Source organism: Sapajus apella, unplaced genomic scaffold (genome assembly GCF_009761245.1).
Source record: "Sapajus apella isolate SASKATOON/1434 unplaced genomic scaffold, GSC_monkey_1.0 scaffold52, whole genome shotgun sequence".
In the NCBI taxonomy this organism is placed as follows: domain Eukaryota; kingdom Metazoa; phylum Chordata; class Mammalia; order Primates; family Cebidae; genus Sapajus; species Sapajus apella.
This window is the reverse complement of record NW_022436992.1, coordinates 15070163-15085197: the sequence shown is the minus strand read 5'-3', so window position 1 is coordinate 15085197 and position 15035 is coordinate 15070163. Positions and strand designations below refer to the sequence as shown.

The window sequence follows — 15035 nt, the reverse complement described above, 5'->3', positions numbered from 1 at the left end:
CCACCAAGAGCAAGGGACCACCATGTTGCCTAAGAAGGGGTGAACCAGCCCAAGTCAGAAACAGAGCAGGTCAAAACTTGTGCACTGACAGTTGGACTGTCCCTGTGACTAGCCACTGCATTCCAGCCTGGGCAACACAGTGAGACCCTGTCTCAAAAAAATAAAAATAAAAATAAAAACCAGTGCATTTCTCTTATCCCTTCAGCTACCCTGCTGCCCCTGCCTTCTACCTCTCCCCATCCCTTCCCAGTGCTGATGTAGCTCCCGTACACACTAGGGCAGGAAGAGATGGAGAAGTCTGTCTCGAGAAATTAGGCCCTAAGCCTTGGCCCATCATCTCAGTACTCCACTTTGTTTTTTAAGAGTAAGCTGGATGAGGTCAGGGGGTTGTGTGTGACAGGGACAAGCTAAGCCAGGACTTGTATCTGGAATACTCCATTCTCCCAGAGACCCACCCATTATGTCTCAGAATGCTGCAGACGGGCAGGTAGATGCTTCTCTTTTCGCCACCCCTTTTGTATTCTCTACTCTTTCCTCTTAGCCAGAAAGTGTTTTGCTTTTCTGTTTTTGTTTTTTGCATCAGGACTTTGTTGCATGCACAGTTTAGAATTGAGTTGACCTATGGTTGTTAAAAGCTCAAAGTGAGGTCAGAGCCAGACAGCATGAAAGCGAGAACCTTTTCCCTGCAATTCCTCCACTCTGGAGTAGAGCCTTCTTTGATCTGTTACATTTTCACTTTCTCTGACATGATACTTGGCGCCGTCCCATATTGTGTCATGCCTTTTGGTGAATCATTTTATGTTTCCTTTTTCAGAAAACCACCTCGCAGTTACCACAAACCTAACTACTCGGGTTAGCATGCCAACACTTCCACAAGATGTGCCCTTCTTTTTGCATTTTTCCCCTCAGGTTGTAGGCTTGGTCAGTGGATAACCAATGAGCCTCCAGGCAAAGAATGCAACTTCCATATTACTCTGGCTAAGTCTCTCGTCAGCCATTCTCAGCCAGTGGCTAAGACTGCTTAGGAGATTTGACTATTTTTTTTCTGCATCAACTATAAAAGGCAGATGTCTTACAATTATATAGACATAGCTTCTGATGAGAGAAGTAGAACTTTCATTTAATAAAAGTGAATGAGGAGTAGTTTAAAGGGTTCAAGAACAGCAAACTGGCACATTAGTCTCATTGGGTGTCACCTAGGAGAGGAGCACAGCCCTGCCCTACTGTTTCTCTGGACTTGTCCAGTGTGTGACTCTGGGTGAGCTGCCTCATTTCCCCTGATCTTTTTTCCAAAGGAAGAGATGGTTTTGGACCATGCGACTGCCAGCTCCACTTCTGCTTCTCAGATGTCATGAGCTGTTCAGAGGACTTAAAATGTAGAGTTTTAAAATTTTGGTTAGTCAGTTTTTTGTTTTGGACCCATGTCTTTAGAGTCCAGAAGATGAGCTGGGTGTTGTTTGGAGAATGTTAGAACTTTGGAGTAGAATTTATTCTTTTGTACATATTCAGCTTTAATATATATCAACTCATTCTAAAGGAAAAAAAAAAATCTTACTTGACCTCCAAACTAGACCTAAAAACAAATTTAGTGATCAGAATTTTTGCAAATAATGAGCACTTAGTTGAATTAGGTAGCATACAGGATGATACCAAATTTGCCTATATATCATTCTTCAACTTTATTAAGGTAATATTCAGGGGCAGAGTAGCTGTAGAGTGATTCAGTGAAATAAATTATAGTTGTAAGAGTTAAAGAAAGAGGAAAGAAACACAAAATGTGGCTTGACAGTCAAAGACAGGTTTATTTTAGAAAAATAACCTGAGAGGGGCTTCTGGCTGATTTCTGTGAGGAGTGTTATCTTTTATAGACTAAGAGTATATATTAGTTTTAGGGAAATGGTACTTATCACAAGCTTGGAATGTTTCTGTGCTGGGGAGAAGCTTATGGCAGGGTTGGAATGTCTCTGGTCGGAGGGGAGATTATCTTGGGGCTGACATCTTGGCTGTCTCAGGGCTGGCGTGTCTCTGGTTGGGGAGGAGTTTGGAATGTTTTTGATTGGAAATGTTATCTGTGGCTTATGGTTATGCTGACCTTAGCCATTTTTTAATCAAGATGAACTTTAGAATGGGAATGCTTATCCAAGATGGCGATACTGCTGCTCTGTCAGTAGTTACTTAATCAAGATGACAAATATTTGTACAATTTCTTGGCAAGCGAGGATGTTGTTGGAGACCCTAAACGTGATGTTTTTTTAGGTGAGGACACTAAAGGCCCCATGAGCAGGGTCACTAGGCAGTGAGCTAGTCTTATTTAAACAGGGAGCCTGAGGGGTGGGGGGTGAAAAAAAAAAAAGAAAAACAAACAGGGAGCCTGATTTGCACACCAGCCGTGTCCTCTCTTCTTACGTCTCCTGGACCCTAAGGAAATCCACTGTGGCTCCCACGAACGGTGAAGAATTAAAAAATAGTTTTAGGTTTTCAGTATATGTAATTTCTTTTTTTTTTTTTTTTTTTTTTTGAGACGGAGTTTCGCTGTTTTTGCCCAGACTGGAGTGCAATGGCACGATCTCGGCTCACCGCAACCTCCGCCTCCTGGGTTCAAGCAATTCTCCTGCCTCAGCCTCCCAAGTAGCTGGGACTACAGGCACGCACCATCGTGCCCAGCTAATTTTTTTTTTTGTATTTTTTAGTAGAGACGAGGTTTCACCTTGTTGACCAGGATGGTCTCGATCTCTTGACCTCGTGATCCACCCGCCTCGGCCTCCCAAAGTGCTGGGATTACAGGCTTGAGCCACCGCGCCCGGCCCAGTATATGTAATTTCATTAGAAATGTATTAGTCTGCAATTTTGTTGGAGTTGCCTTTAGCAACATCTATATATATATATATATATATATATATATATGGACTATGTTTACTCAAGGGAATGTGCAAATAAAACCACTAAGAGAAGAGAATGTAGATGTATATTGGCAGAGGTCAAAAGGATTCTAGAGAGAAACACCTGGTATTTTGAGTTTGGTCATGGGACCATTTTTTTCTAAAAGATATTAGGATCACACATAGAAATTCCCATAAGAATAGGCAGAATTGGCCAGGTGCGGTGGCTCACGCCTGTAATCCCAGCACTTTGGGAGACCGAGGCGGGTGGATCACAAGGTCAGGAGATTGAGACCATCTTGGCTAAAACAGTGAAATCCTGTCTCTACTAAAAATACAAAAAAAAAAACAAAAACAAACAAACAAAAAACGATAGCCAGGTGTGGTGGTACAAGCCTGTAATCCTACCTACTCAGGAGGCTGAGAAAAGAATCACTTCAACCTAGGAGGCATAGGTTGCAGTGATTCAACATCGTGCCATTGCACTCCAGTCTGGGTGACAGAGTAAGTCTCCATCTCAAAAAAAAAAAAAAAAAAAAAAGGCAGAATTTATGTAATTTTTAAAGTGATGAGGTCTCTCTTGATTGAGGACCTCATACTTTGTTATCTGCACTCATCCTTTAAATAGAGCACAATTGTGAGTTATTAGGGACTGATACTGTATTTATCTTTCTTAGTCTGACATTGGTTCCATATTTTCTCTTCTATGTTGTGCAAGCCTTTGTCTCCTGCCTACCCCACACTTAAACTCCCAAACTCCTCATTCTAAAGACAAGGTTGGCTGGGTGCAGTGGCTTACACCTGTAATTTCAGCGCTTTGGGAGGCCAAGGCAAGTGGTCACTTGAATGTAGGAGTTTTAGACCAGCCTTGCAACATAGTAAGACCCCCATATCTACAAAAAATTTTAAAAATTAGCTGGGCATGGTGGCCCATGCCTGTAGTCCCAGCTACTTGGGAGGCTGAGGTGGGAGGATCACCTTAGCCTAGGAGGTCGAGGCTTCAGTGAGCTGTGATTGTGCTATTGTACTTCAGCCTGTCTCAAAAAGAAGAAAAGGAAAACAAGGGTTGGTCAAGCATCTGGTCTTTGGTCCTAAAACAGCACCTGTCCTAGTTGAAGATGTGGTTTAGAGTATCTAATGCACCAGAGCTTTGGTTACTCATCATCGTTGCTCCTATACCCTCTTTCCCATAGTGGCCCCTGCTGTCATACAGCTCTTTTCCTTCCAAAGGAAGAAAGGACTGTGATAAAGTCATTTACTCTAAGGAAAGCTGTAACATTCATTGGTGATGTCATTTTAGACACCAAGAAATAGAGATATTATAAAAATCAATACACATAGACAAGTACATACTAGTTATCAAAACGGCCATCCTTGCGCATGAATGTGTTTCCCAGCAATTGGTTAATTGTTGGCTGCATATTTAACTGAATGGATGGCTGAACACTGAGGCAAGTTGGGCAGACCTGGTCGCTGTTTTCCTGCTCATGGTTGTGAACAGGATGGAGGGGAAGAGCCAAATCAAACATCAGGTGCAGCAGCGCTAAGGCACTGTTGCCTTCAGATTTTAGATTTGTCCTTGAAGTATTGTTTCAGGGAAGGAGGAACTGGCATCAGGACTGGGGAAGGTATACTTCTGCCACTCAGGAGTAATCACATCTTGCAATCAAACCTCAGTTAACTGAAACTGGGAGAAGAAAGATGGAAACAATAGGAGCTCATGGACATTTAAGTACGAATCCCATGTACTCTGGAAAGACTAAGGGAGATTTGGCATCATGCATGAGAGTGTCCCTGAAAGATTTTTGAAACTACTTGGTTTTAGCGTGTGTGTGTGTGTGTGTGTGTGTGTGTTTAAATTATTTTTATTTTTTATTTTTTGAGACAGAGTCTCACTCTGCTGCCAGGCTGGAGTGCAGTGGCACAATCTCGGCTCACTGCAACTTCTGCCTCCCAGCTTCATGTGATCCTCCTGCCTCAGCCTCCTGAGTAGCTGGGATTACAGGTGCACACCACCATGCCCAGCTAATTTTTGTGTTTTTAGTAGAGATGGAGTTTCATCATGTTGACCAGAATGGTCTTGATCTCTTGACATCATGATCCACCTGCCTCAGCCTCCCAAAGTGCTGGGATTACAGGCGTGAGCCACCATGCCTGGCCTAAATTATTTTAATAGTAATATATGTATTTTGTCAAAAACTTGGACAATAACAAACAAGTACAGAGAAAGAAATAATGGCTTATAATTGCAACTCTGAGACAAATTTTCCAATTATATATCAATAAATTTAATTTTCTTGAAATAAAATTAATCTTTTATTGCATAGATGACTACATATCCTGTTTCATTCACTTTATATTAGTAACATTTCTATATATTATTAAAAGTCTTCAAAATATTTTAAGACTGCTATGTGCCACTGTAATCTGCTGTTGTGAAATGAAAGCAAATATCAAAGGATGCCAATGAAATTAAATTTTAAATTTTAAAATTTAAAATTTTATAATTTCAATTTTTATAAATGAAAAACTTTTTTTAAATGCTGAGGTTGAGAAAGAAATAACTGATGTTCTGCTGCTAGCCCAGGTGCCCTCTTGAGCTAGGCCTGTTCTATGCTAATAATCCCCCCTTTTTTTCCTGTTTCACTTGGATGTCTGTCATTGTTGATGAAGCCAAGAGTCATCTTTCAATAATAGGTTTGTAAAACACTCAGTGTCTGCTACAGGTTGAGATCCCTTGAGAGTGTTCACCCAGCCTCCTTTATAGGACTTGAGTCACTGGGCTGGACCTCCTCCTTGGTGCTATAGCCACTAACCTGCCTCAGCTGTATTCTCGAATCTAGCACAGCGTTCATCCAGGCTCTAGGACACTGCTTGGCCAAGATCTTTCACTGGAGTCTGCAAAGAAGGGTGTAATTTGGGGGATATATTATAATTAGATCTGATGTCTCGTATAGCAAGTAAACAGCCCTCTAGCTTGGGTGGAAATGTGCCCTGGTCAGGTGCAACACTCCAGGAGGGCAGCAGCCACCAGACCAGAAGACCAGGAAGCCCAACTCCCAAGCAAAACCACAAACTGATGGGAGACTTGTGGAGACTGGAAAGTATTTGTTGTTTGTTTTCTGTTTAGTCTGGGGATTCCCACTGCTTTTTAAATTCTGGCATAGTTCCCAGTGGCTAAAGCTAGAAAGTTTTTACTGTTTCATTAAATTTTCTTTGTAAAAATGTTTAGTTGAGGCCAGGCACAGTGGCTTACCCCTGTAATCCCAGCACATTGAGAGGCCAAGGAGGGAACATTGCTTGAGCCCAGGAGTTTGAGATCAGCCTGAGCAACACAGTAGGACCCCACTGCTACAAAAAAAAAAAAAAAAAAAAAAAATTAGGCAGACAAGGTGGTGCACACCTGTGGTCCCAGCTACTCAGGAGGCTGAGGTGGGAGGATCACTTGAGCCCAGGAGTTTGAAGCTGCAGTGACTCATGATCCACTCTGGCCTGGCAAAAGAGCAACACTGCCTTGAACAAGAAAAAGAAAAAAGTGGGTAGTTTGGGTCCCCTTACACCTTGTGTCCTTTGGGGTCCCTGTCTCCATGTGAGCTTTTGGCATGGTGGAGGCTGTGTTTTTGGGGCTCCCGTGGGCTTTCTGTTCTGGGCTTTTTCCCTCCCATCCTGCCTTCCTTGGGGCTGATGGATGTCTGTTGCCGGTTCTTTATTCTGCTGCTCTTGTTGGCAACGAAAACGGAATCTAGAACATAGAAACCTAATTTCTTTAGCCAAACCATCCCCTGGAAAAGCTGTAATTAACTACAGATGCCTGACACTTGCTGACCTTCGTTCTGTTCACAAGACCTCCTTTCAGCTCAAAGTTCCTTGCCCTTGGGTTACCCTGTCAGCACCATGTGAATGGTGGCAGGTGAAAACAGCGCACTTATAGTGGACCTATTTCTTAAACATTTTTTTGATATGGTAAAATATACATAACCTGAAATCCCCATTTCAGCCAGTTTCAGTGGCATCCGCGTTTTTGTGCACCGTCAGCACATGCTGTGCATCTATCTCCAGAACTTTTTAGTCATCCTAAACTGAAACTCTGTACCATGAATCAATAATCCTCATTCCTCACTCTCCCCGCCCCTAGTAACCACAACGCTACTTTATTTTTAATTTTTATTTTATTTTATTTATTTACTTTTCTCGAGACAGGGTCTCACTCTGTTTCTCAGGCTGGAGCGCAGTGGTGTGATCACGGCTTATTGCAGCCTGGACCTCCCAGGCTCAAACGATCCTCCCACCTCAGCCTCAGTAGCTTGGACCACAGGCATGAGCCATTGCACCTAGGTGATATATGTGTGTGTGTGTGTGTGTGTGTGTGTGTATACTTTTTTTTTTGTATTTGAAGAGACAGAGTTTCGCCATGTTGCCAAGGCTGGTCTTGAATTCCGGGGCTCAGGCGATCCTCCTGCCTCAGCCTTTTACAGTCTACTTTCTTTCTCCATGAGTTTGATTACTCCAGCTACCTAACATAGGTGACGTCATACAATATTTGTCCTTTTCAGTATTTCTTTTTAAAAAGACTCTAGAGCGTAACTGCTACTTCCAAGTCATTTCTGAGCAGGCCAGACTAGTAGCGGTAAGGACTGAAGGTTAGAGACATGCTGTGTGTGTATAAGATGTGCCTGGGCTAACCCAGCCTGTACTGCCCTGGGGTGAAGGGCTTCTGCAGCCTCAGGTCCTAAAGCTGTGGCCATGTGGTTCCTGTCTAAACACTGCAGCTGAGTAGGTGCTATTTCTTTTGTCTTTTCTTGTTCAGATGTTTGTATTTGACCAAAATCTGATGAGATTTTTATACCATTTTTCTTAATCAGTGGTAAAATATTCCAACTATTCAAAAAGTCTTTTCTCTATGTCAGCCCCCAGCCCTTTCCCTATGGGAAGTGGAGGTTACCCATCTCTTGGGTATCTTTTCATAGATATTTAATCCATAGGTAATCCTATGTATGTTTGTATGTGTGTGCTAGTCTCCAGCATGGTGTGTTAATCTAACAGAGTGTTGCTCATAGCTGTGGTTAAATCAATACCCAGGGTATTTTTTGTGGCTATGGAAATTCTGTTTTCAGCTGAATCATGTAATATGTTATAAATATATTTTACTTCTTGTCTTGGTTCATTTTCTGTTGCTTATAAAAGGATACTTGAAACTGAGTAAATTATAAAGAAAAGAAGTTTATTTCTCACAGTTAAGGAGGCTGGGCAATTCAAGATCAAGGACCCCCATCTGGTGATGATCTTCTTGCTGATGCGATTCTGCAGGGACCTGAGGCAGGCAGGGCATCACATGGCGAGGGAGCCGAGCGTGCTCATGTGCTAGCACAGGTCTCTCTTCTTATAAAGCTGCCATTTCCACTCCCATTAATCCTTTATTCTGTTATTAATCCATGAATGGATTAATCCATTCATGAGGGCAGAGTCCTCATGACCCAATCACCTCTTACAGGCCTCACCTCTCCACACTGCCACATTGGGGATTAAGTTTTAATACAAGTTTTGAAGGGACTATTCAAGCAATAGCACTTAATTCATTCATTTATTTATTTGTTTATTTATGTATTTGAGACAGGGTCTCACTCTGTCTTCCAGGCTGGAGTGCAGTGTGCAATCATAGCTCATTGCAGCCTCAAATTCTTGGGCTTAAACAATCCGCCCACCTTAGCCTCCCAAGTAGCTGGGGCTACAGGCATGTGCCACCATGCCCAGCTAATTTTTAATTTTTCCTTTTTTTCTTTTTTTTTCTTTTTTGAGATGGAGTTTCGCTCTTGTTACCCAGGCTGGAGTGCAGTGGCGCGATCTCGGCTCACCGCAACCTCCGTCTCCTGGGTTCAGGCAATTCTCCTGTCTCAGCCTCCTGAGTAGCTGCCCAGCTAATGTTTTGTATTTTTAGTAGAGACGGGGTTTCGCCATGTTGACCAGGATGGTCTTGATCTCTTGACCTCGTGATCCACCCGCCTCGGCCTCCCAAAGTGCTGGGATTACAGGCATGAGCCACCGCGCCCAGCCCATTTTTAATTTTTTCTTTTGCCAAGAGATGGGTTCTCGTTATGTTGCCCAGGCTGATCTCAAACTCCTGGCCTCAAGTGACTCTCTCACCTTAGCCTCCCAAAGTACTGGGATTGCAGGCATGAGTCACTGATCCCAGCTCCAGAGCAATTTTTGAGTAGCTTTTTGATTATCTTGAATTTAAAAGTTTTCTAAGTATCAAGCACACATTCTTCTCTAAACTCAAAAGGAATGTATGCATCTCCTCCCACCATGAGAAAATTATCAGTACTGATATTTATGTTATTTGCTTTGGAGATGCCTGTCCTGGCTCCCTCCCTTCTGCCTCTGTGTGATCAGGTTACCCTTTGGGTCTGGGGTCCAGCTGTCTTTACTACTATTCTGAGGTCCCCCTATTCCTCCTGTGGTCCAGCTACTGTTTACTGGAGCCCAGGTCCTCTTTCTTGGCTTTTCCTTTTTTTTTTTTTCTACTTTCTAAAACTTCATTAAAGAAAAAGGTAATGGTGGTAAATCTCTAGAACATATTCAATTTTCTGAGATCCCTCCCCCAAGAATGTGACATTGATTTCCAAACATGCCAGAGGTCCACATGGTTCCAAATTGTACTAAATAGATGAGAAGCTGAAGTCCTGAAGTGTTCATCTTCCAGCTTTTCCCAGTCTGTGCTCCGTCCTTGGATCAGCAATAATTGTCTGAACAGCTACTATGGCTTCATTAATTTTTGTCTGTGGCTCTCTGAGCTCTTCTATATGCAGCAATCACAGAATTTGAGCAGCTTCATTACGAACTGCATCTCCTGTGTCAAAACCAAGAACATATTTGTCTAAAACAACAGGCAAGCCTTCTTTTGTTTGATTTGCCTTAGCAACTGCATTCTGTGTCAGGCACTCCTAAACCAAAATTCGAATTGCCTTAAGCATTACCAGGTAATCATCATGACATTGAATCTGACACAGGTTAGTCAAAGCCATCATACCAGGCTTAAAATCAGGATTATTTACATCCGAATTTATCAATGGTTCTGCATTTTTAGTTGCATTGTCAGCAGTTTTTGCATTATCAGATACTAATTCCTTGTATTTTTCAGTGTTATTTCCATATTCAAGTCTAACAGGTAAACCAAGAAGCCAGTCAATAGCTTTTTGTCAATCTTGAATAAAGGACAGTTAACATCTCTGAGATACTTTTCAAAGAACTTGAGCCAGTCACTGCTGTGGAAGTTTCTTAAATTACCTCTGTCTTCAGTCTTGTAGTGTCTAATTTTCTGGTCTTGAAGCCAAAAAAATGAAGTTTCTAAATTCCATTTCATCTTTGCAGTTGAAGCCGGCGGGTTGTGGTAATCTCGAGCCATCAGCTTGCGTCAGAACATAGTCCCCGCTCCTTGCTCTCCTTGGCTTTTACTATTTTACTTTGGCAAGGAGACCATCCTTCGCTAACTTCCTGGGACTTGCATGCATGAAAATGCAATTCTTTTTCCTACCTTCACCTTGAGATAATTTGGCGGGATACAGAGTTCTAAAGGAAAATATTTTTTGTTTTAACTTTGAAGTCATTGATATATTTCCTTTGAGTTCTGGGTTGCTCTAGAGAAGCAGAATGCTATTCCAATTCATTCATAAATAATCTGCTTCTTTCCTCTCTGGAAGCTTTTGGGATCTTCGCCTCATCTTAGAGTTATCGCGCTCCTAATGAAGCCCCTTCGTGGGCCTTTTTTCTCTTACTGTGCTGCCCAGCCAGGGGTCCAGTCAGGAAAGACCCGGATCTTCAGTGCTGGGGCACTTTCTTGAACGTTCCCCCTTTCGCATCCACTTTCGTGTTCCCTCTTACATGGTTGCTGGGAGGCCTAGATTGCTATTCTGAGCCCAGAGCCTTTCCGGTTGAGCCTTCACAGAGACTGAGCTTCCTGTTTCTCTGGGGAGAAGGAGTGTCAGGGACAGCCACTCCTCCTGTCTCCAGCCCCACCCCAAACCCCACCCTCCCAGTGGGAGCCTTTCCCTTGGGTGTCTAGAAAGCAACAAGTATAATGATTTATGGAAAATCTTTGCTGTAATATAGGTGGCATGGATCTGGCCTTGCTAATTAATGCAGGCACCTATTGTTACCAGGCAGCTGCTAAGCCCTTCCTGCCATGAATGACTAAAGACAAAATTCTGATTGAGTTCTCCTTGTGTTCTGCATGCTCCTTTTCTATTTCTGGGCTGCATCTTCCTTATTAGTTGGCTTAAGGTTCTCCTGGACATCTTATGCAGTCTGATTTCTACCATCCAGGATGTGCCGCCAAACTGTCCTTTATGCCTCAGTTTCTCAGCTTCTGGGGGCTCTGCCCCGGTGTGCCTTGTACCTCTGGTCTGGGTGTAGTTTCCTCAGGCTGCCTTCCTGGGGCTATGCCCCACCTGCCTCCCGGCCTGCACTTTCTCTATGGTCCCTGTCTCCCTGAGTCCAACTGCAAGCCACTCCCGGGTTCCAGGCCTTGAGGCGAAGCCAATCTTCGAAGGCACAAGTGGGTCCTTTGAAGACTGGCTGTGCCTCAGTCTTCAACCATCAGTCTGTCCCATCTCATGGTTCACTCTGTTGAGCCCGTGGGTTTTGCCTCAAGAAAATGATGCCTCTTCTAAAGTGGATTTGTGAAGTATGTAGAAAGTACCTCCTCTTCAGTAGCCTTGGTTTCCTTTAGAACTGCAAAGACTAGACCCATCAGCTGTGCAGGATCTTCAGGAACTGCTGAAAGCCAGGGTCACCACTCAACCACTAGTCATTGCCCACAATGAGCAGGGCATCATTCTAGGCACAGAATTCTCCTTCTCTTTCTTCAGCCCTTCCTGTCACCATGATATCCAGGGGGCTACCAGGAGAGGGTCAGCTAGTTCCTTATTTGGAGATATTTGTCCTGTGTATTCTCTTTTCATCTTCTCCTGGCAACCTCTAGGCATTATGACATCCAGCCACTGCCCCAGAGCATGAAAGGATCTGGCCTATCCTTGATCCCTGGGACCTCTCCCATGCCCACCATTCATTCATCAGGTGCATTCCAAAATTATATTGCTCCTACAGAGGAAAAAGGGAAAAGCGGAAGACAGAGTATTTCAAGTCAAAGGGATGCCACTCAGATTTACACATCAGGAAATGCAATGACAGGGGACTGTTAACTGCGGGATCTTGGGAACAATAAGAAAGTAATGTTAACCTGAGCAGCTCTGACCACCACCCCCCTCCCCAGTTCTGACTGCTGCCATTATTGAGCTATGTCTTAGCTACTCCATTTATCACAGGCTAATGAGGATCTGCACAATGGTATTGTTGGGAAGAAGTAAATTAAAAACGTTTAGTGTTCTGATTCAACCTAAGGAAACTGTGTCTCATTCAGACCTGGGGACCTCACTCACTACCACGTGTCTGCTCCAGATGCCGACCAGGCTGTGCTATCCCCTGGCAGCTGCCACCCCTGCCTATGGGGCCATGGGTCAGGATGGAGCCGCCTCTACCCTTGACAGCTTCCTGTCTTTTTAAGCCTTAAGCCTCAGCCTTTCACAGGTTGAGGGATGAGATTTATTTTGCTTTGAGGTAAATAGGTTATATAGGGAAGCGAGCTTTAGGAAGGAAGGTGGACCTTCCATATTTTTCTTCTTTTTCTTCATTCCCCTGGTCATGGTCTTCTTTGCTGTGTTTAAAGAGCAGTGTCTTTTAGCCAATAAAGAAATCCTCTGGAGCGCATCTGAAAGTATTTTTTTTTTTTTTTTGAGACAGAGTTTCGCTCTTGTTACCCAGGCTAGAGTGCAATGGCGCGATCTCGGCTCACCGCAACCTCCGCCTCCTGGGTTCAGGCAATTCTCCTGCCTCAGCCTCCTGAGTAGCTGGGATTACAGGCACGCGCCACCATGCCCAGCTAATTTTTTGTATTTTTAGTAGAGACGGGGTTTCACCATGTTGACCAGGATGGTCTCGATCTCTTGACCTCGTGATCCACCCGCCTCGGCCTCCCAAAGTGCTGGGATTACAGGCTTGAGCCACCGCGCCCGGCACTGAAAGTATTTTAAAATGTTCCCCAGCTGATAAGGATGACTTATGGCTATACTCCCAGCATTTTGGGAGGCTGAGGTGGGAAGATGGCTTGAACCCAGGATTCCAAGGTTGCAGTGAGCCATGAAGGCGCCACTGCACTCCAGCTTGGGTGACAGAGCAAGACCCCATCTCGAATGAAATAAAATAAATTAAATTCAAATGTGGATTTCAACATGTAAACACAGTGTCCGCTCCAGGAGAGATCATTAAGTACCCAGGGACTTGCACCTTAGGTGCACCTTCAAGCGCATGACCTGTGACCACTGCAAATATAGTCGTGCTGTCAGTGAGAGACCTTGCAAAATGATGGCTAGGGCTCCAGAAAGTTCTAAACAGGACAAAGGCTACCAGCTCTCCATTTTTATGGTAGTTGCAGTCCTGGTAAATTAGGTGGGTATTGAAACCATACTTTGTATGTATGTAAAATGAAATTAGGTTCTAGTCTCAGAAGGTTGTTTGGGATATGGGGCAGTTGCCCTTGGCCCCTGAAAACCCATGTCATTGTCACCACCAAAAGCAACTCCACAAATTTCCAAAATGCCTTGAGGTGGCAGTACCCTGATGCAGAGAACCACTGGTGCAGAATCTACCATAGAAATCAAGACAGGTGGCCAGGGACAATGGCCCACATCTATAATCCTAGAACTTTGGGAGGCCAAGGTGGGCGGATCACCTGAGGTCAAAAGTTCAAGACTAGCCTGGCCAACATGATGAAACCATGTCTCTACTAAAAATACAAAAATTAGGTTAGACACAGTGGCTCACACCTGTAATCCCAGCACTTTGGGAGGCCAAGGCAGGCGGATCATCTGTGGTTAGGAGTTCGAGACCAGCCTGGCTAACATTGGTAAAACCCTGTTTCTACTAAAAATACAAAAAATTAGCCGGGCAGGGTGGCGCGCCTATAATTCTAGCTACTTGGGAGTCTGAGGCAGGAAAATCGCTTGAACCCAGGAGACAGAAGTTGCAGTGAGCCAAGATTGTGCCACTGTATACCAGCCAGGGCTACAGAGTGAGACTCTGTCTCAAAAAAAAAAAAAGAAATCAAGATAGGTGATAGCACATATATTAGTTGGGGTTTTCTTCCAAGTAACTGAACCTATGGGATCTATATCTATCTATAGTTTTATCTAGAAAGAGAGAGAAAGATTTATTTATTTATTTTATTTTATTTTTTTTAGACAGAGTTTCACTCTTGTAACCCAGGCTGGAGTGCAATGGCGCGATCTCGGCTCACCACAACCTCCGCCTCTTGGGTTCAGGCAATTCTCCTGCCTCAACCTCCTGAGCAGCTGGGATTACAGGCACGCGCCACCATGCCCAGCTAATGCTTTGTATTTTTAGTAGAGACGGGGTTTCACCATGTTGACCAGGTTGGTCTCGATCTCTTGACCTCGTGATCCACCCGCCTCGGCCTCCCAAAGTGCTGGGATTACAGGCTTGAGCCACCGCGCCCGGCCGAGAAAGATTTATTTTAAGGAATTAGCTCACACATAATGGGGACTAACAAATGTGAAATCAGCATAATGTTGGCTAGGGACCCATGAAAGGCTTAATGTTGCAGTCTTGAGTTCTAAGGCAGTTTGGAAACAGAATCCCCTCTTTGGCTGGGACCTCTGTCTTTTTCTTATAAGGCCTTCAGCTGTTTGGATGCTGCCTACCCCCATCATGAAGAGTAATGTGCTTTACTCAAAGGTTGCTGCTTTAAGTGTTAGTGACATCTGAAAAGTACCTTCACAGCAACATCTAGGCTAGTGTTTGACCAAACAGCTGGGCAGTATGGCCTAGCCAAGCTGACATATAAAATTAACTATCACAGTATATGACAAAGACATTGAAGAAGTTTCCAATCCTATAATAGGGATTCAAAGGGTAGTCACTGTAAATATTTTTGTGTGTTTTTCTTTGCAGCATAAGCAGTGTGCAGCGTTCAGACAATGGGTCATATGTCTGTAAGATGAAAATAAACAATGAAGAGATCGTGTCTGATCCCATCTACATGGAAGTACAAGGTAAGTCCACAGACCAGAGTCCCATTGCCAGAGA

General features: G+C 43.8%; 1 protein-coding gene and 1 pseudogene across 2 annotated transcripts in view; one reads left to right on the top strand and one right to left on the bottom strand.

Moving 5' to 3' along the window:
• MERTK (MER proto-oncogene, tyrosine kinase) overlaps nucleotides 1-15035 on the top strand; it is a 136137-nt gene that overhangs the window by 33336 nt on the left and 87766 nt on the right. For both annotated transcript variants that reach the window (XM_032243685.1, XM_032243686.1), the window contains one exon: nucleotides 14901-15001. In XM_032243685.1, coding sequence (XP_032099576.1) covers nucleotides 14901-15001 — 101 coding nt within the window. The remainder of the gene's footprint in view (nucleotides 1-14900; nucleotides 15002-15035) is intronic.
• On the bottom strand, nucleotides 9385-10299 carry LOC116526934 (annotated as a pseudogene).